Below are 22,020 nucleotides of genomic sequence, written 5' to 3' on the forward strand. Positions count from 1 at the left end.
ATAATAAAGGAATAAAAATTATGCTACTTTGAAGGGGTGTTCCCCCCCCCCCCCGGTTAAGTCAGGTAATTTCAGGAAGCAGAATTTAATTGGTCTCTAGAGTGCTGGTATTAATAATACAAGACATGATTTGGATAGACATGTAGGTAAATCTTGTAGAAATGTTTAATTATGAAAATATTACACTAAGCAAAAGTATGCAGTCTTTGAAAAAAATCAACATTATATTACGTCCTGTTTATCTTTTCACTGATATTATTATTAAAATACTAAACAATCCTTGACCCATTGGATTTATCTTTTCAGAGGTATTTCCTTGCCAGATTCTTCATGCCTTCAACAATGACAGAACTTATAATACACTGCCTTTATGGGAAACTGTTGGAGTAGATTCAGAAATGTATCTGCCTTGAAAATAGCCCACATTGAAATGTACAGCACAGTCAAATATCAGCACATGAAATCTTTTATGACATTAAGTACTGAGTCATAAACTGTTTTATGATAATTTTTATTTTATAAAACGTTTTATAGTATATAAATTTGCCAAATTTCAATTCCGTGGGAGTCCTAGCTTCCAGATTTTGGGCACATTCTGTAAGTTAGCCCATTTGAAGTATTATTGTCCTATGATGCACTGCTTTGACTAGTTAAAGGTTATATTTTTAGTAATATATTAATAAATAATGCTGAAAAAAAGATGATTGAGCTTGAAAAATAAATCAACCTATTCTCCTTTTTTTATTGGTTTTTTATTTCACATTAGATAACATCTAATCTTACCTTTTTTTCTAGCTCAAAACCCGAGACAGGTACATAAGTAGCCTAAAAAAGAAATGCCAGAAAGAATTGGAACAAAATAAAGAGAAACAGAGGCGAATCGAAACACTTGAAAAATACCTAGCTGATTTGCCAACACTGGATGATGTTGAGAAGCAAAGTAAAGAGGTAATCAATGTGTTGTTTTGCTTTAAAAGCAGCCCTTTCAGAGGTTTTGCCGAATGATACATTTTAGTGCTTCCTACCTGCCCACAGTGTACTCTAGACAGTTTCTGTGTGTAACACAGAATCCCTTTAACTATTGATTATGTTCAGAATTATTGAATACACAGACAATAAATCCAACAGTGCTCCTGTACCAGTGCAATAGCCCAACTGATGTTGGAGCATAAATTCCTAGTCTCCCTTGCAGCCTCTCAGTTCTGTTTTCCAGACATTATGTGAGAGTTTCTGCAGAAAGAAGAAAGAGAAGAGAAAATCTTAATGCACGAATAAAAATTGCTTGCCTTAAATTTTTGTTTAGCCCGTAAGATTTTAAATTGACAGGTACATCAGTTTCTGTGTGTAAGTGTGTGTGGGGGAATGGGTATGTGTGCCCACATGCATCTGTGTTTAAGGAAAAATTAATTATGAAAAATAATGATAATCTTCAATTTTATAATAATCCAGTTGTTGCATTACATATATTATCTTTAACATCTTGGGTCTAAAAAAAATTAATAGATGTGAGGTTATCGTAATTAGAGAATTCATTTTCCAGAAAAACCCAACCTAATCTGTCAAATACAAAATAAGAATTATTTTTTTTACATTACAAATTTACATTATAAAAATTGTTAAAAATGAAGCTCACCCCTATCCTTATAATGGAACAAACTTTTAAATTGGATATGAATACAATGCCTTAAGGATGATTATATTACAAACCTGAAACATTTTATTTTTGCTATTTAATAATAGTACAGAGCCCAGACAAACTTGTGGTTGGATCTTTTGGATCTATAAATGCCTCACAAAAGAAGAAATGAAAAAGAGTTATGTTGAATTTTAGAAACTTCAAAAAGATTCTGAAATATTGGAAGTTGTGTATATTATTCCTTGTTCCAAAGATGCAACTGGACTTTCTGATTTTTCTTTAAGACGTTTCTCTTCTCATTCATGAAGGTTCAGTAATTTTGCATTATACCTTAAAATCGTTGTTATTTGTAAAAATGACAATTTCTGAACAATATTAAAAATCAGTGTATGGCCGTGTTCCTTTACTTTGATAGCCTCTGCAAACTATTTTCTTTTGCTTTATATTTCTCTTTTGAATGGTGCCAAGAGAACAGATTCTATTCTTGGAAGTCTATGGGAAAATCTTCCTTCTCTCCCTTCCTCCCTCCATCCATCCACCCATCCATCCTTCCTCCCCCCCACTTCCCTCCTCCCAAGTCCCTGCAGATTTTTTTGGCAACCTTTTTTGGGAAGTGGTTGGCTCTTGGCTTCTTTCTAGGGCTGAGAGAGAGCTACAGTCCCTAAATGACCAAGGCGTGTCTAAGGAAAGATTACAACTCACAGTCTCTTTGATTTTTGTCTGATGCCTTTAAGCACTATGCCAAACTGACTATTGTGGCAAGCATAGCTCTGCATAGTAAAAAAACCCTTCCTGTTTTACAGCTACTGGGTCTTGAAGAAAAATATAAGCAATTGAAAGCTGCTGTGGTTAAGCTAGAAAAGGAATTGGAGGAATCTGAGACACAATGTAAAGAAAAAGAATTGCAGCTTGTGTGCCAGAAGAAGAAAGAAAAAGAATTGATAGCTGCAGTGCAAAGGTACGGGCAACATAGTTGATCACCTTCTGGATGTGTTACTGCATATAAGATATTTCCGTCTAGTGTCATGCTGGCTCAATTTCAGTGCAGTTGGTGGAAATAAACTTTAGTATGAATTGCTTTGCTATGTCACACAGAAGGCAGGGAAGCCACATTTGCAAAAGGTACTCAGTGCATGTGAATCTTTGTGATTTTAGGGAGGAAGGGGTGGAAAAGCTCCGTCAAATGAATATTCATTAGTTGAATGATTATTCATTATTGGCTTATGGTTTAAAGCTGCTATTCCAACCTAGTGTCCTTTCAATGTTTTATAATACATCCTCCATCAATGACAGGAGGTGTGTCTATCTGATGCTGATTTTCCAGCTTAGTATAGCTGGCAAAACTTCAGTGTTCACACATAGTGGTGTAGCATGCATAAAAGATCTGTTTTACAGAAAATGGTAAACTTTCACCCAATAGATGAAAGGATCAAACCCAGGAAGAGAACTGTTCCCAGATTTCTTCTATAGGAAATAAGGGCTGCTTTTCTCTATAGAGATGATTGGAAGATTGTTCCCTGTTTTCAATGAAGCAAAGCAGTTCTTTATTTCAGCATAAAAACTCAACTTCTCTTTGTGCAAAAAAAGGAACACACTTCTTTCTGGATAAGAAAAAAAATGTGCAGTGAAGTGGGCCATATTCTCTATAGAGAAAAAAACTAAAAATGATTTGCCTCCTAGAAAAAAAAATGTAAAAAATGAAGATTCCCCACCCCACCCCTACCCCTGTATTGGGCAAGGGCTTCATGGGACATGTTTCTCCTCTGTGAAGTTCCAACCCTTTCTTTTATCTATTGCAGGGGTCTGCAAACTTGGCTCTTTTAAGACTTCAGCTCCCAGAGTTCCTCAGCCAGCTTTGCTTTGAAGTCCACAAGTCTTAAAAGAGCCAAGTTTGCAGACCCCTGACCTAGTGTACTGATGATGTAAGAGGGACAGTTTGGCTCTTGGCAGCATGAAAGTATTTATCTCTGCCTAACATCTTAAAAATTAGTAGAAAATATTAGGAAGAGTCTGAAAAATGTCACTGAACCCATCAAGAATTTCTTCTAATTTCCCTTCTGTACATAATCTCCACAGAAGTTAAAGTCAGCCTGGAAAGTTGTATGTTTGTGCTGCTGTTTCCTGAAAGAAATTCGCAGAATCCAAAAGATTGGCAATTTTAACTTCTAGCAACAAAACTAACAATATGTGACGTCTTTAAAGGCTGGAAGAGCTTTTGTGAACTGCCAGATTTGGTGGTATCATTTCAATGTCATTTGGAAACAATTGCAACTGGATCTTAAAATTAGGCAATTGGAATCCCTTGTTTTATAAGATTTTTTGAAAAACTGTTACAGAAATTAAAAGAAAAAATGATGATTCTCCAGTACAGATAGTAACAAAAAGTTATCTTACTATTTCATTTTGAATATCCTAACGTATGGGCTACTTGAGTTCATGTTCCTTTGTTCCTAAAAGATAGGAACAACAAACAGCTTGTTCAGATGATGAAAGGTTAAATATTTAAGGATAGTTAGCCAAATCTCTGAGTGCATTGTTTCCATCTTACATTTGGTACCTCTTTTGTTTGTGACAATATAATCCACCGTGCTGGCTTTGTGTTCTCCTGAAAGTCTATACATATTTGAAGCAGAGTCTTGTTTCTATTTTAAACCACAATTTTCATTGTGATAATATTTTTATCTTTGAAACATGATAATAAGTAAAAGTTAAATGCTTACCTGCTCTTGAACAATTTGCATGTCATAGGGGTATTACATGGACAAAGCTTTTTTGGGGGGTGTCGCATAATATTTAACCGATATGGGAAACTCAGAGTTATCCATGTAATTTTTCTTGTCTTTGAATGGAAACTTTTGCCCTGACTTGTCTGCTTGTTTGTTTTGCTTATTAAAATGTAAACCACAGCTTGCAACAGAAAGTAGAAAAATGCCTGGAAGATGGTGTCCGTCTTCCTATGTTGGATGCAAAACAGCTTCAGAGTGAAAATGAAAGCCTCACAGAAAAAATTGAGAAGGCTAATAAGGTCAGTACATTAAATGGTTGTCTAAATATCAAGTGGATTCAGTTATGACCCATACTGCTCTCATATTAGCTTTTCCTCTCTGTTACCATTAACAAGAAAAGAAGTACCAGCAAACGCTTTTACTCAGGATTACTGTTTGCCCAGATAGACAGATTGAGAGTGGAGGCAAATCAGTGCAAGTCTCGATTTACTGACTTGCTGCTGTTAACATTTATGTATTTATATAATATTGAATGGAAGATATTTTATTCCAACATTATTATCTAAATATTTATATAGTTTCCTAAGAACTTAAAAATATCTCACTGGAATGAAGCCAGGCCCCATCTTTATCCAGCATTCCGTCCATAAATAAAATTGCCCACAAATCCTTACTCTTTGCCTCCTGGCTTTAGCAATTCATAATGGATAGGTCCTTTTTCTCCCATGACCACTGGGAAAGTTTCCTGAAAAGCTGTTGAAGAGGAATTTTGTAGAAGATTTCTTAAAGGTCAGGAATGGCAGAAAAGTAACAACATGATTATTAGTATTCTCAAAAACTCTAGATGGTTGGATACCTTGTGAAATCCATGCAGATTTTATTCAGCAAAATTCTTTTCTGTTCTTTTCTGGTTGTCATTTCTACCAATTTTCCAGTTGCATATATTACTGGAACTCTCCTGGGTCCCTTTTTAAAGGCTAGTATCACTTTCATCCCATCCTCCTGTAAATGCCCTTCAGAATATTAGCACTTCTAAGCTCCCCATCAATCTCTCTATGTTGTTAATTCCAAACCTGATGTTGCAATATCTTTTAGAAGTGTATGTCCTTCAAAAACAATAAAGGAAACCAGAAACATAAATAAGAATGTTATTACCTTCTTTTCCTCAACAGGTCATAGACAATCAACAAAATCGGATCACTGAGATATCTTTAGAGATACAGGTAAAGCAATGTGATTTTCACAGTTTCATGTTCACGGTCTGCATCAGAAGAAATCATTCTCATAAAGGAAGCTGTGAATGCACTTCTTAAACTAGCATTACTTTAGTTACTAATATTTAATCATTTATATTGCTTCAGTTATTTAGCTTTCTATCTATTCATAAGCGGCTTTGAAATATCTAGAACTGAAAGTCTAAAAATAAATCATACAACGGAATAAATGCTATAACCTGGCCAGCTTGAATAGAAAAGGGGAACCTTATCCTTACAGACCAGTTATTTCCCCCATCAGCAGGACTTCTGTTGTGTCAGTGAAGTGAGGCTGGAATTTATGGACTCATGTTGATATGCACCTGCCTGCTGATTTATGACAAGCTGACTTGCCGAGAATGCCTTATGATACTAGGGATAGAGGTTTTGCTGGAAGAGGGCAGGAAGATAGTTGCCAGTTTTACTCTGTTCATTTTCAGTAGTAAAAACCTCCCACATAAAGGCAGAAGAAATACATTTAAAACTAATACCTTAACAGTATATCTTTGCTGGTGTTTCCACATTAGTTTCCTCATCATTTTCTCTGCATTTTCATGCCTTTAGCTTGCCTTGTACAAAAATATATGTTCGTTTGTTCTTTAAAAAGAAACAAGAAAATAAAACCAAGTAGTTTTTTTTTAAATTACTTTAGCAGACATCTTTGGGTATATTCACAAACAGGAAAAATAACTCTGATCATAAAGAGGTTTTATCTGGCAAAAGGGATTTATGAGAATTGAGCATTTTTGAATGTGAGACATTGTTTACTTGCTGTCAAAAATTGGACTACTTAGCTTATTAGCAGTGGCCATATATTCTATAAAATGAAAAATGACCACAACTTACCTAGTACCAATGAATTTTTTTTAACTGATCAACTGTTACATGTATAGAATTGTCATGTAGGAGCATCATGAATTTATGAAGATGGTATTAAAATGGTTGAAATTGATGACTCTTATGCAAATTGAAGACACAGGTTATTGCTCTTCTGCCACCAAAATCTGAGTATTGATTGACTTGTTGATAATAGTAATATTAGAGACTTTGAGTTTTTTTATTTTGCTAAGATTTTATACAGTTTGAATATGAGTTCTAGCTATATATGTCGTAATATTAAGCAGATAATTAGCCTTACCTGAGCTAATAGTTCTTAATTCATCTAACTTCTTGTAAACTTCCATTGTCATTTCTTTCAAATTTAGTTCCATATTATGTTTTAATAGAATTGTGAATGGATTTCAGTTTGATAACAAGTTTAACTGGAGTTAATTTTAAACTCCAGTTCGCTTTATTTAACTGGAAACTGTAGTTTAAAAAATCCACAACATAGTGTTGAAATTCTCTCACAGCAGAAACGTATGAATCCAGTGCCTATTCTTCACTGGAGGATAAGTATTTATGAAGAATAGGGTCAGCTGAATATAAATAAGTTTAAAGCATTTTTCAGATTTTTTATTATTGAGATGTGTGTACTCAACAGAATTCCCAACCAGCATGATATTTTTTTATCGTTCTGGGGTTGATGTTCAAGGAGCTAAGCATCTAGAGACTGCCAAATTGGGAAAGGGTGACTTAGAGCAAATAAAGTAAGCGGAGGTTTCAAACAAATGTAAAGTGTGGTCCTGGAATAGGAGTAGAAATGCTAGTAACATTGAGATCTTGATGTAGCTGTCTTGCTGATCAACTCATAGATGTGTGTTTCTGTTTTGAATATATAACTGTGTTTGATGTGCTAATCATTTTTAGAATAGAATAGAACAGAACAGAACTTTTTATTGGCCAAGTGTGATTGGACACACAAGGAATTTGTCTTGCTGCATATGCTCTCAGTGTACATAAAAGAAAAGTAAAGTTCATCAAGAATCATAAGATACAACAAAATGATAGTCAGGGTACAAATAAGCAGTCTGGAAACAATATAAATTTACATTGTAAGGATACAAGCAAGTTACAGTCATACAGTCATAAGTTGAAGAAGATGGGTGATGGGAACAATGAGAAGATTAATAGTAGTGCATACTTAGTAAATAGTTTGACAATGTTGAAGGAATTATTTGTTTAGCAGAGTGATAGCGTTTGGGGAAAAACTGTTCTTGTGTCTAGTTGTTCTGGTGTGCTCTATAGCATAGTTTTGAGGGTAGGAGTTGAAACCATTTATGTCCAGGATGTGAGGGGTCTGTAAAAGTAACTTTCCTTTTTTTTCCGGTAGTCCTCCCAGAATCACTTCTTGTGAGATGGGTGGCCATATAACTTAGATGAATAAATAAATTAGAAACGATTTTATATTTAACTCTTTTTATATCTTTCTATATAGCACGATCGAAGGAAGGATGGACCTTGTGAAAAGAACTATTTTAAAAAAAGTAACATTTTATAGGAGGCAGATATATTTCATTTTTCTTTCTCTTTTTGAGGAATATTGAAAGCTGGACTATTGAGATTCCCACCAGTTCAAACTCTGCCTTGTTGCAGGGCACTATGTTGGGATGGGAAAAATTGTTGATTGTACTTGACAATCCTTGTGCAATCCAGGCTATTTGTTGTTCAGCTGTGAGGGAATGATAAGCAATTCATACATAGTAAAGGGGAGAGGATCAAGGATGGATGCCAAAAATTTGATGCTTTCAAAGCCAGAAAAGATATTCACTATGAAATAACTATGGACCTGACAGCTGGGCTTCTGTTCTAAAGTATTCAGTAGTGTGAGGCTTTATCAAGTCTTTACTAAAGGAAGACAAAACATTAAAAAAATTACTTAATGATTTTATTTATATGATATTCATACTGGTTATTGTTAAAAAATAGAATGTTTGGAACAGAGTTTGTTGATCAGCAATTTTAGTTACAATACAGTAGAATTCTGTTTTAAATTCCTAGTCATTATATTTTGCAACTGATTTTATCCTTTATCGACATACAATCTGAACAGATGAGGTTCTTTTCCCCCAAATCTAGTAATCAAATTTTTCAGAGATGATAATAATGCACTAAACATATAGGGAAAAGGGTTAGCTCTGTTCCACAAGGCTGTTGCAAATTTGTATTAAGGCAACATGCCAGGTGGAATGGAATTTAGCCTTCTTTCATTCACAGTACAGCTGGACCTTCTTATCTACAATTCCGTGTATCTACAGTTGATAAATAAAACAGATAAATCTTGTTTCTCCATGGTCAGTTCCAACTGCTGACAGGTGGGTAGAGATCCAGTCCAAAGCTCCTCTATGTTCTCGCCTCTGCTGTTTTTAACATCTACATGGAATTGCTAGCTGAGGTCATCCATCAACATGGCATCATGTATCATCAGTATGTTGATGACACACAGTGTATATTTTGACCTCTGGTATACCAAGTGATACCATTAAAGTCTTATCCCAATGATTGGAAGGGTTTCAGGTCCAGATGCATAGGATCAGGCTTAAAGTGGCAAGACTGATTAGATATGGGTACTGATTTTTCCACTGCTGGTGATTCTCCATATTTGGCTCTAAATGGACTAATTCCCTTAACAAAACTGGTGCACAATTTGGGAATTTTCCTTTTGCCAGTACTCCTGCTGAAAAAGCAGGTGGCATCTATGATCCGAACATTCTTTATACAGGTCCATCTGTTGTACCAGTTGCACTCTTTCCAGGATTGGGAATCCCTTCATATCCCTTCATATCCCGTCATATGTTGATTATTCAATGCACTTCATAGGGGACTGCTAAAGCAACAGAAGCAGTTATGAGTATGCCTATGAAACAACTCTGTTATATGAGCCGAAATGACTTCTATTGAGTTTTCACATACAACTTGAGGGTGCTGCTTATCACTTACAAAGCCCTTCATGATACAGGGGATGTCTGTCTGAGAGACATTCTGGCTCTTGTAATGACTGTCCAATCTATTCTATCCAGTTGGCACACTTTAAGTCCCATATATTAAACAATGTTATTTGATAGGACATAGGAAGTATACCCTCTCTGTTATGGTACGTGGAATAACATCCTGCCAGAGGTTTGGACTGTCCTTAACCTGCAGGTCTTTAAACAATGTCTGAAAACCTGATTTTTGTCCTGAAGCTCTGGGATAGGTCTGGCCATCTGAGATGCAGTGTCTGTTTCAGTTTCAACTATGTCAGTTTCTAGAAAATAATTTAGAGATGAAATTATTCAAGACCTCCTAAAGCTGGACATGGACAAGCAGTTAGAACAGATTGAAGTAAGGGTAAGGAAGAAACATAACCTTTTCTTGAGCTTTTTTAGGATAAGATGTGATTAAAAAGGTTAGAAAAAGGTACCAGCTTCCAAAAGATTCCAGCTATACTACTTTATTGTTGTAAGGGGTAACAGAATCATAAATGTTAGCACACGTTTTGAAACATTATCTCTATTTTTAATCTGTATAGTTCCCAGTCTTGAGTTGGGCAAACTTATATATATAAATAAATAAAGTCAGTTACTCAGTCCAGAATTTATTATTTGTGGTGAACAACTTTGTATATCTACACTTGTTTTGTGCATGGCTCTGATCCATTTGCTGTTTTGTACAATGCATTGAGCTCTCTCCCCTGCCCCAAATTAATTTGCCAGTGACCTTTTCCACATTGAAAACGAGGGTTCTGCTGAGACTTAATAACTGTTGATACAAAATATTGCTGTTCAGCATGAAGGTAAAGTTAGCATGTTGAACAATCAAGCTGCTAACCAAGGAAAGCACCAGCATTGCAAACATAATTATTCCCATTGCAACAAAGGTTATGAGACAGCAACACCAAAATGCTCACATAGCTTTTAAGAGGAGGTAACTGATGAATGTTTCAATGGTTTTTTGACTTTTTGCCAGAGACCAAAGGAGGTTGTAGTTCTGCTAACTCCAATATTAGAGTGAAGGAATTCCACTGCGTCTTTATATTTATTTTGAATAAAATACAGTTCATTTTTTAATATTATCTTTACTTATTGTTCTTTATTTAAAATAAAGACTGGGGGAATAGAAGCTTGAAGACGGTCAAGATATGGTACCTTTATTTCTTTAATTTCTGGTGATTTAGTATCATAGTCCAGGGGCTATAGATGGTATATGCTTATTCTCATAGGCTCCATGTCTTGTTGCCTATAGCTTTGTTGATGGTTATATGTTGGAATATTGAAGTGTAACCTAAATATATAGTTGAAGTACAGATGGGGATTATAAACCTGTACTTTGAGCGAGGTCCACCTCACTTCAAAATAAAAATGTGATCTAAAGAAAATCAACTGTTGTATCATTGCATTCCTTAGGATTCTGCACTTTTTTGATATGTGAAACAGTTTAGCACAGTAAAGTGCTCCTTTTGGTCTATCAGCAGATATATTTTCCTATCCTAAGCAATGAGTGGTCAGGCAGCAATAGTTTCCACCTCAGAATCTAAGAGCAGACAATGATGAGTAAACATGAAATCAGTGGAATTGGCAGTTTTGTTAACTAACAGCAACCAGGGGATAAATATCTTCTCTAAACACTTTTGTCTTTCCCTATAAGGGAAGATGGATGCTTTGGCAAGCTTAATGCTGAATTCCTCTAAATCTCTTCCTTTCAAGATCAGACTAAGAAAGGCCTTTTAACTCACCAGAACCGGCAAGCAGATAACATACACTGATCCAGTGGAAAAATACTTTCTTAATCTATTCTTATATTTATTTTATTTATTTATTTGGTTACAACAATATACATAAGCATCACGCAAAAAGATTATATAGTATATAAACATATATATGAAGAAATATAAAGAGGTAAAAGCACACACACACATATATATATATATATGTAGGTCTTTGGTTGTTCAGAAAACAAATTTATACATACATATATATATATATATATATATATATATATATATAAAGAAAAAAAAAGAAAAACAATAGGACAGGAACGGTAGGCACGTTTGTGCTCTTTTGCACGCCCCTTATGTTCCTCTTAGGAATGGGGTGAGGTCAATAGTAGAAAGTTTTTGGTTAAAGCTTTTGGGATTATGGGAAGAGACCATAGAGTCAGGTAAAGTGTTCCAAGCACTGATGATTCTGTTACAGAAGTCATATTTTCTGCAATCTAGATTAAAGTGGTTAACATTAAGTTTAAATCGATTGGTTGCTCTTGTGTTATTGCAATTAAAGCTGAAGTAGTCTTTAATAGGAAGGACATTACAATAGATGATTCTAAGAGTTAAACTTAGGTCTTGTCGAAGGCGACAGAGTTCTAAGTTTTCTAAGCCTAGGATTTCAAGTCTGGTGGGATAAGGTATTTTGTTGTTTTCAGAGGAGTGAAGAACTCTTCTTGTAAAATATTTCTGGACACATTCAATTGTATTAACGTCAGAGATGTGGTGAGGGTTCCAGACAGGCGAGCTGTATTCTAGAATTGGTCTAGCAAATGTTTTATATGCTCTGGTTAGTAGTGTAGTGTTTTTGGAAAAGAAGCTACACAAGATTAAGTTTACAACTCTTAGAGCCTTTTTTGCTATGTAGTTGCAGTGGGCTTTGGCACTTAGATCATTTGATATGAAAACTCCAAGGTCTTTAACATGGTGGGGGTCATCTGTAGGGTAATGTCCATCAAGTATGTACTTAGTGTTTGGGTTCTTTTTTCCAATATGTAAGACTGAGCATTTGCTGGTTGAGATTTGGAATTGCCAAGTTTTAGACCAAGCGGTTAGATGATCAAGGTCTTTTTGAATGGTAGATATATTGTCGGTGGTGTTAAATAGTTTGACATCGTCAGCAAAGAGAACACAATTACTTGAGATATGGTCACAAAGATCATTTATGTATAGTATGAAGAGTGTTGGGCCAAGAATAGTATATCTTATAGTATAATCTTATAGTATAATCATCCAACTGTTGTCCAAGGAATGTCTCTCTTCTCCCTCCAGTCCTTTATAACCTGAAAGTGATAGATTAAAATGCCCATATTAGGGGATCTGGTAATCTTGAGATGGCTGCAGAGATACTGATTCTTGTTTCTTTAAATTTTGGGGGGGAAAGTATTTATTTTCCCCTGATCAGCAAGTCAGATGTTATGGGCGTAGCTCAATCCATCACCTGCCCAGAGATTAAGATTAGTCTTATATTGGCCCTAGGTTTGCTTTTAAAAGATTCTGAAAATGTTGCTCTTCAAAAGGTCTTCAGAAAAACATACAACCTGCAGCTCAGTCAGGCATTGAAATACTGGATTATAGGATACTTTTATTTTTACCTTTTTTGCATTGAAGGTTAGACAGTGGATTACATCAAAATAACCAAGGTGCCAATTTTCTGATTTGCCCAGTACCTTAAGGCTTCCCCATCAGGTCAACCATTTCATTAGACTGATTACCGTGTTTCCCCAAAAATACATCATGCCCTGAAAATAAGGCCAAGCCTGATTTTTGGGGTGGGCATAAATATACGCCCTCCCCCAAAAATAAGCCCTAGTGAAGGGGTGGGCATGGGTAGGACAGGAGGCAGCCCTTTCCTTCCCTGGGTCACCTTATGGAAGCTTGGCATCTTAATTGCGGCCCGCGGATCAGCTGAGCCAGCACGGGCCAGGAGCTGCCTCTCATTCTGTCTCTCTGTGGAGGCCTCCCAGTGCAATGCTCTGCCACAGCTTCAGAGAAAACCTCTGCCTTCCATACGCAGGATTGCAAGGCTGAAGGCTTTGGAGGGAACATTTTTGGGATGTGTGTCTGCAGAGCTCCCCAAGGATAGAATGATTGGCAGGGAAATGGGGGGGGGATTTTCCTGCTGATCGGAGCAAGGCGAAGCCTTCAGCCTTGCAATTCTGTGCAGGGAAGACGGAGGTTTGCTCCAAAGCTGTGGAAGAGCACTGCACTGGGAGGCCTCCGCAGAGAGACAGAATGAGAGGCAGCTCCCGGCCCGTGCTGGCTCAGTTGATGGAGGCTCCCTCATGGGGTGCAATTGAACTTCCAACCTCAACGGACCCAGTGGGCGCGAGCTAGCCCAACCCAAAAAGGGGAAGGAGCTGATTGGGGGGGGGCAGTGGGAAGTTCTGGGAATTGAAATATATAATATACAAATGGATGAGACTATTGCCTTACACAATGTAAGCCGCCCTGAGTCTTCGGAGAAGGGCGGGATATAAATTCAAATAAAAAAAAAATCCACAAGACTTTAAATGGCCAAGCGGCTTCCCATGCTGCTGCTGGCCTCTTCACCCTCCTGGCAGTGCTGCGCTTGGCAGTGCTGTAGAACTGCTCCTGCCTGGCCGGCTTGAATCATCCCAGACTGAAAACCTCCAAAAACGTTCTGAGCGCCACCAGCCTGCCAGGGCCCCTTCGGGAGCGGCTGCCTGTGTCGCTTCACCTGCCACAGCCTTTGGGCTGCTGAGCGCCAGCCTGCATGCCTATTCCCCCCACCATCTCTTTCCTTTCCATTGGTGCTTCTGGGATCACTTCTTTCCCTTCTCCCCACCCCTCTGTCTCTTTCCTTTCCATTGGTGCTTCTGGGGAGCAGACAGCAGGACGGAGAGAGCGGGGTCAGCAGTAGCACTTTAAAAAAGTAAGATCTCCCCAAAAATAAGCCCAAGTGTATATTTTGAAGCCCCCCCACCAAAAAAAATAAGACCCTGTCTTATTTTTGGGGAAACATGGTACTTGGCAATAGCAAATTCAAAGAGTGATCCTCTTTGAGGATCTTTGATTACTTCCTGTGTTCTTTTTTTTTCAGAATATTTTTATAGCTATAATGTAATCAAATGTTAGATTTTGGTGGGCAAAAGAAAACATCAGTAGACAGAAAATAAGTGGCATATTAGTTAGCAGAGAAACTCTGAAATGCATCATGGCGCAGTTGCTGAGTTCTGTTTGTTTTTCCTTCAAGAAGGAGAACCTAAGAATGGATATTGTCCTCCTCCTTGTTGATGGCAAAGTTCATTGTTGAGCAAAGGCTAAACCTGAATAGTCCCCATTCCTGCAGTAGAATTGTTCCATGGAAAAGAGAATCATAAGCGGCTTTTTCATTTATCCCAGTACACTGGAACTCTGAGTACTTTCACTAGCAATCACTAATCAACAAGGAAAACACAGTGCTGAAAAAAATGAATTATTGGTTTATTCATACAACATAAGTAAAGATATTTTTTCCATTCCCCCCCCCCCAGTCTATGCAAGAAAAGCTTTTGGAAGGAAATCTGACAATTCAGAAACAAAAAAATGAACTTGAAGAAAAGGATAAAAGTGTACAGCAGTTAAAGGAGGTACTACTTGAAGTAAGTTTCTCAGATTATCCTCTGAATCAAATTTATCTATCTGCCTTCTTTTTCATATATTGTGAGTGAACTGTGAAATAAAATTTCCCAATTTGCAATTAAGTATGAGAGTTTTTTTGAAAACGTAAGTACTGGACAGGAACCAGAAACACTGGAAAACATCTTACTGTGATTGGGAAGGTCTCTGATGGACCAGTAGCTAGTAGTGACAGATTGATTTGCTATTTGAAGCAAACAAAATATTATGCCCAATATTTAACAATGTGGATATTTGTTCTATCAAAACATGTCAGGATTTGATGTCCACCACTCTGGCCTTCCATTTCCCCACAGTTTTCTTATCAGATGCCAAGCATCTGATTCATGCCCCTGAATGCAGATTTTTTTTCAAAATAAAATATAAGAAACTTCATTTTCTTAATGCCTATATTCAATTAGATTTTTTTCTGAAATAAGCCAAGTATTGAAATAATTTTTGTATTTTTATTTTCATCTTGTTTTAATAAAGAACCAAAGATTTATGGAAGAAAATGCAAGTTTAAGAGAACAGATTCATCAGATGGAGCAATCCAGACAACCGGTAGCCGAAAAATTACCTGTGGCAGATCAGTTGTTCATAGAGATGTCTCACTGTCTGTCTGACTTGAAAGCACTTTGCAGTATTCTTACTCACAGAGCTCAGGGCAAAGAACCTAACCTGTCCTTGCTGCTCGGAATCCAATGTAAGTAATGCAGATAGAGATGCCTACTATTTCTTTTTGAGTAGACCTAGGAAAGGAAAATCTAGGAACATTAGTAAGAGTGGAGTAGGAGCTCCAGATTGATGTACATTTCTCACTTAGGTAAAATACTAATAAGTTCAAGTCACCTAGAATTGGAAAAAGAGATATACAGTATATATGAAAGACTTATTTTCCACAATTGTAATTCAAAAATATTCAGTTATGTTTGAGAATTAAATTTAATCATTGGCAAATATAATAAGATATAATACAATATTGGGCTCCCTGCAGCTTTTCCACAGCATAGTTTGTATGATCTTTGTGGTCTCCAAGCAGCCATGCAATAAGTTCCATTTGTATCTGGGTTTTGGTTTTTTTTAAATAACACATTTCAGCATGAAGTCATGCTGAAAATTGGTTCTTTGAAACAGACAGCCTGTGGTGCCACTGCTAGGTTTTTACCTCAAAGTATCATGCTCTCATTTTAATTCCCTTTTAAAAAGCCTAAGGAGCAAGAAGTTCTAGTAATTTCAGTTAAGTAGAACACTCCAATTTCCCCCAAAATAAACTTTATTACGGCCTCATTTCTTTTTACTGGCTTGGATTTCATCTGTTCTGGTGACTGCCTGAATTGGGTATTATTATCAATTTTCTCAAGTTAACTTCTAATTCTGGCAGAAAATAAAAACAAATAAATCCTCTACCAGAGAATACCGTTTGATCAAAATTGCTTCCCTAAGAACTCATCCTTCTTTCCACATTCAATTTTTAGTAGGCAGAAAATTAAAATCCAAGAAGCTGACTTTCTTCTCTATAATATCTCTAATTTTAAAGTGATCATAACAATACACACTTTGTCAAGAAAGCAAAACATTTACATATTCTTTCTGTAGCACAGCAGAATTAGGTCATTTATAATTGTATGTTTTGAACTGGTGACTTGTTTAACTTCTAGCTCTGGTTCTTCTTTAACAGCAATGAACTGTTCCTCTGAAGATGAGAAGCACCATAGCGCAGAAAGTCTCTCAAAGAAGCTCTCAGAGGTTTGTCAGTTACGGAAAGATATTGATGAACTGAGGACTATAATTTCAGACTGCTATGCTCAGGACATGGGAGAAAATTGCATTACACAGTGATGACATCTTGGCCTCACACTAGCAACTAAGTTATTAAATGCTGCTCTGGTTTTAGTTCCTCATGTTTCTGTTGCAAACAATACTGGAAAGCAAATGCTGTGCCAGGTGAAAAGGTTTCATGCATAATTCATGCAGATAACATGCTCTTCTTTCGAAGAGATTTTGTGCTGCAAGAAAAAAAAATCTATTTTCTTTAAAACTACTGAATGTAGGTCAAAGCTGTGAATAATGTTGTTCTTTTGAAAATGGTTTTTATTTCTTTTGTTACGCTGATAAAAGAAAATACAGTGTTTTCTGAAGTAAAAATGGAATTGCCAGAAGAGGGCACTATAACAGTGGTTCAGCGAGCTTTAGGTAGAAGATAGGCTGGAGAATCTTCGTGACAAAAGCAGTTGGACATGCTTGGTTATTTGAAGGTCAGGTATTAGAACAGTGGATGAAGATACAGAGTCATAACAAATATTTTTTTGAATGCAGGTAGTACTGATGGTTTGGGCCACACAAAAAATTATTGGTAAAAATTATATGCTCTTTAAGGGTTGCAATTCCCAGTTTGATTATTGTTTTATTCTGCAGTTCTTGTGTTATGCAAAGGAAAAAAAAAAGATGAAAAAACATTCACATTTCAGAGAAGGAAGGGTTTCAGACTTAGAATTTAGTCACCAACTATTAAGCTTTTTTGCGTTAATTAGGTTGGGCAAAAATGGTTTTGATAAAAGATTTTTTTTAAAAAAAATCAAAAACATTTAAGTGTAATATCTTCATAACAATATATATTTACTCTTTGTTTGAAATTTGGGCAAAGTATTGTCCGCTGAATGTGAATGTTTGAATTCCAGGACACAGAAAAATAAAAAGCCTTAAAGAAACCTGATTTTTTTCTGGCAATCTGAAACAGCAGATCTTGATGAATAATTAATATAGTTGCTTCAAAATTATATCATTACTGGCATAAAAACCTTCAGGCAAATATTCTTAAGTTCTTCTTATTGCCAGAAGAGGACTTGGATGAAATCAGCAGCGCCAACCTTCATAGATGCAGTATTAAAATGCCTGAATTAAAGGTATGCCACTTTGTAATCCAGGTTTATATATTTTGCTGTGTTAAAAATTTATACACCATTTGTCAAGACAAGCCTGATACCATTTTATTCTGACAATCTATTCTACAATCAACAAAAAACACCTTCTTTGAAAAAAAGGAGATTAACTAAATACAATGCATGATGCTCATAGATGCCATGAGGCTCATAACTTCAATCTTGCCAAAAGTTGATGCTTAAAGAGCAAGAAATGGATTACTATTCTCAATTTCTTACATTAATATTTTTCCTTAAACAGTTTTTAAACCATGGTTTTAGATTGATATTTTCACATTTTGTGTGATTCAAATTTACATTTTATTTGTATATGATGCAGTTTAAAAAATTGGCCTTTTTAAAGTTATATTTATTTTAATAGGAGCTTATTTCTACTCTGATGACTATACTATCTGTGGAAATTTATGTTAATATTGAACCTAACTGATGCTCAATTGTTTTAAATGCACATCTGTAAATATTATATAGAAGCAGCTAGTAAAGGATAAAGATCCTTAATACTGCTGATTGAGGCCTGAATTTAAAATATTAAAATCACAATCCCAAGAGTATTACTAGAAATAAAATTGAGCAGTACTTATAATTGTAACTTTAAATTCATATCTATGCAGATGAAGGGGTGAATGATCAGAACCTGATTCACTTTCTCACCAATGAACAATGAGTGCAAGCCTAACTTTCTTACTACACTATGCTATTAAGAAGCACAAATGTCATTTTGTGATTCTAAATGTTCTCATTTTATATTCTACTTAACTCTATCTTGCAAACAATTTTTAACTGCAGTATTATATTATTATTAAGAAAGAATCTTTCACAAAAAAGATAAGAGCAGTTTGTGGAAGTAGATTTTTGACAAAAATTGTCAAGAAATTTTATTTTTGCATGGGCTACAAATAACAGATTTTAATTAACTAGTTAGCTGGATTGTTTAACTTCTTTCCTTTAACAACCATCCTATTTGTCTACTTTATAACTTCATGAGGTCATACAGCCACTTTTACTTTGAATAGACAATCATATAACACTCAAGGAAGAACTAATTTTTGAGAAATTATCTCAGATACCTGATACTTTTGATCCTTGCCAAGATATTTGTTTAACTAATGTAGTTTAACATCATACTCTATGCATGTTTATGAACCTTTAAAAAAAAAGGTTTGACAAATTATTTTACAATTCGTATTTTTAAAAAGTTGTCATTTTTGCCCTTGAAATAAGAATTGTGTAGCAAGACATGCCTCCTAATATGCTGTAGAGCAGTGGTTTAAAACCTGGCAACTTTAACCTAGACTTCAATTCCTAGAATTGTCCAGCCAGCATGCTGTCCACATATCTTAAAGCTGCCAAGCTTAAAAAACACTTGTAACTAAGATGTCAGTGAAAAAAAATGGATAATTTGTTTTAACAATAAATAATATAATTATTTCAGTTTAAGGTTCATATATGTATTCTCGTAAATAAATAGATAAAACTTGACTAGGCAATTTGTTAAAAACAAAGCCACTGCTCTGCAGCACTTTGGGGGACTTGCTTTAGTGTTCACCCCATCCTTCCACTCATATCCAGTGAAAATACAAAGGTGTAGCATGCATTTCAGCTGCATTTCTGTTGTCAACAACTCTCAGTGACTGCAATTCATTGGTCGAATAGAGGAGACTCCCAATGGATGTGTGTTGATAAGGATCTCTAGTGTTTTAGAGAAGACCTGAGGCTGTACATCTGTGTGGCCTTCTTTACACTACCAGCAAACACAGAGTGTTGGGAATTAGGGCTATTAGTACGACCCTCTTTTCTTCTTACCCATTCATTGGAACAACTAAAATGAGGTGGTGATTTCTGACATTTTGGCCTATCAAACTGGCGAGTAAAAAAGAAGAGTATGCTGTGAATCACAAACCTGTTCAAGCATTTGATAGAGATTGCTGAGTGGAAAGCATCAGGTATTTGTTCCTGCTTTAAACAGGGAAGGACCTAGATTTATCCTCAAATGCTAAATAACAGGGAGAAGGCATCTGCAACTGCTTGTATGTAGGTTATGCAGTATATAGAAAGAGATTTGTTTCTCCAATAAAGGCTCCATATGTCCTGGTAATTAGTTTAATGTGTCTTAGTGAAATGAAAACAATCAAAGATGGTAACCAAAGACAGAAGGACAAAATTAAATGAACCATAAATGCACAGTATTATTTTATTAGTAATAACTTAGCAATTTTGGAATCTGAAGAACTTACCTGTTTACAATGGCTATTTAGTAGTTTGAGTTCTGCATAAGAGATGCATGAGTTTTTTCATTGAATATGTGTGTGGCCTCATTCAACACATGTTATAAAAATGGTTAACTAATAATAGCTTTTTAGAAAAAATGGTTCACAATGGTATTACTAAGTTGATTTAGTCATGACAACCTTTTCCCCCAGATACAGGAGATCATTCAAAGAGCTGAAAAAGTATTACTAATAAATAAAATGTAGATAGGTTTGTCAGCAAAGATGAAGGCAAAATTTACATATTTCATATGTCAAGGTTGAATTTTTACAGATGTGTAGATGGCATTCTATAGTAACTACTATAATTTAAGAATGTATCCTAAAAAGGAATTTAGAAAGTTACTTTCATACATGCCTAATGCAGTTATTTATATGCCATTTGTATGTACAGTATTCAAATTTAGTACTGTAGTATAAACTTGATTTGATTTTTTGTAAAGCAGGGTCAATGATCCTATTTGGAAAATTGACTTAGCTCTGACATTAATGCCCAAATCAGTACTTCGTCATTATATAAGGGTAGAGTTAGGTGTTAAATATTTAAGTTTTTGGAATGTAAGTTATGAGCACAGAGATCATTTTTAGTAGGTTTGCCATAATCAGTCACCCTGGATATAGATATTTTTTAAAAAAGTAATATAAATGAACCAAAATTATTTTTTAACTTTTTTATTACTCTACAAATTAGTTTTTTAAGTTATTTATTCCTATCCCACCCCCTTTGGAAAAATTGTGAAAAATAATATCTTGTTAGATTCCAGAATGAGGATAAAAAATAAATGCAAGATGAGGTGTGCATCAGTTTTACGCTGCCTAAAACTTAAACTGGGACTAAATTCACCTAACCCCCAAATTTATTATTCAACAATGCTTCTGTAAATCTGTGTATATTTAAAAATAACTCTAAACATAAAAGAGATTTGACATCATATTCTAGATTTGGATTTCCAAAAAAATTGAAGGCAAAGCTACTATTCTGTAAAAAGACAATGGATATTAAAAATTAGGTGAATCGATCAATAAACCAACAGTCACTGGAGTATTACTTCCATCTCTTTGTAACTCTGTGCCTCTTATTTTTGTTCATGGCTTAAAAGTAACATTTTAATAGCTATGAAAGTATCAAAATTTGCACTTTGTTTCCTCTGATTTTTGAGACTTTTTAGCTTATAAAAGTGTGAGAAACTTTTCGTAAATAGAAATATTTTTTACCTTTGAAACTTAATCTGGTCTGTTTTTACCAGCTATTCTGTACATGGTGGAGAATATGCAGGAAATTCAGTCAGAGTGTCCTTTTGTATATATTAGGTATATCGTTGTTAAGGCAGTGGCAAGGGAAGGGAAAAGAGGGCTCTCCTTCAAAGCACAGCAGACTTAAACTGGATCAGTTTTCTAATGCTGGTAGTTCTTCAATGTTGGGTTCAGTTTTTGAGCCGCTCAGAATACCTCATGTGTACATAGAGTTGTCATGACTTAAATCGAAATGCATTCAGTGTTGTTGCTGTTTTTATTTTTAAAGAGCCACTGGCTGGCTCATCTCTAGGCCTGTCATTCTTGTCTACCCTCTTTTTGTAACTTTTTTTAAAGTAGCATTTACAGCTAGAATTTTGAATGCCAAAGTTCTATTTATTAAATGATAAAATTTTCAATGTTGATTATACTAGTATTTTTCCACTCAATCTGTTTGTTTGATGTTTGAATTTGTATCTGAGGAAGAAAAATAAATTTTGTTACAAAAGCTGGACATTTTGTTTGTTGTTTCTTATTTTAAATAATATGGTATCATTGGGATAAATGTTGTTTATCATCTTTGCTGATAGCAGAAAACAATATTGTCAATGGATGTGGAAAAAACTAAGGCATACAAATGTAATTATTTTTATCTGTTCACCACAATGTGAAGTCACAGTTGTCAGTTCTTTAGCCTGTGTTGGCCTTCATATTCACTGAGT

The 22,020-nt window shown here is 35.4% G+C and overlaps 1 protein-coding gene and 1 long non-coding RNA gene across 3 annotated transcripts in view; one reads left to right on the top strand and one right to left on the bottom strand.

Annotated features, from left to right (window-relative positions):
• CEP85L (centrosomal protein 85 like) overlaps positions 1 to 21,810 on the top strand; it is a 124,066-nt gene extending 102,256 nt beyond the window's left edge. For both annotated transcript variants that reach the window (XM_058173061.1, XM_058173069.1), the window contains exons 7-13: positions 796 to 948; positions 2,440 to 2,594; positions 4,544 to 4,661; positions 5,535 to 5,585; positions 14,733 to 14,840; positions 15,349 to 15,562; positions 16,538 to 21,810. In XM_058173061.1, coding sequence (XP_058029044.1) covers positions 796 to 948; positions 2,440 to 2,594; positions 4,544 to 4,661; positions 5,535 to 5,585; positions 14,733 to 14,840; positions 15,349 to 15,562; positions 16,538 to 16,698 — 960 coding nt within the window. In that variant the 3' untranslated portion in view covers positions 16,699 to 21,810. The remainder of the gene's footprint in view (positions 1 to 795; positions 949 to 2,439; positions 2,595 to 4,543; positions 4,662 to 5,534; positions 5,586 to 14,732; positions 14,841 to 15,348; positions 15,563 to 16,537) is intronic.
• Positions 957 to 11,482, bottom strand: LOC131193168 (uncharacterized). The gene is made up of 3 exons (XR_009153858.1): positions 5,816 to 11,482; positions 5,518 to 5,623; positions 957 to 1,230 (listed from the first exon to the last, which is right to left on the bottom strand). It is a non-coding gene; the product is annotated as an uncharacterized LOC131193168 (long non-coding RNA).
• Positions 21,811 to 22,020: the final 210 nt, after the last annotated feature.

Source organism: Ahaetulla prasina, chromosome 1 (genome assembly GCF_028640845.1).
Source record: "Ahaetulla prasina isolate Xishuangbanna chromosome 1, ASM2864084v1, whole genome shotgun sequence".
NCBI classification, from domain to species: Eukaryota; Metazoa; Chordata; class Lepidosauria; order Squamata; family Colubridae; genus Ahaetulla; species Ahaetulla prasina.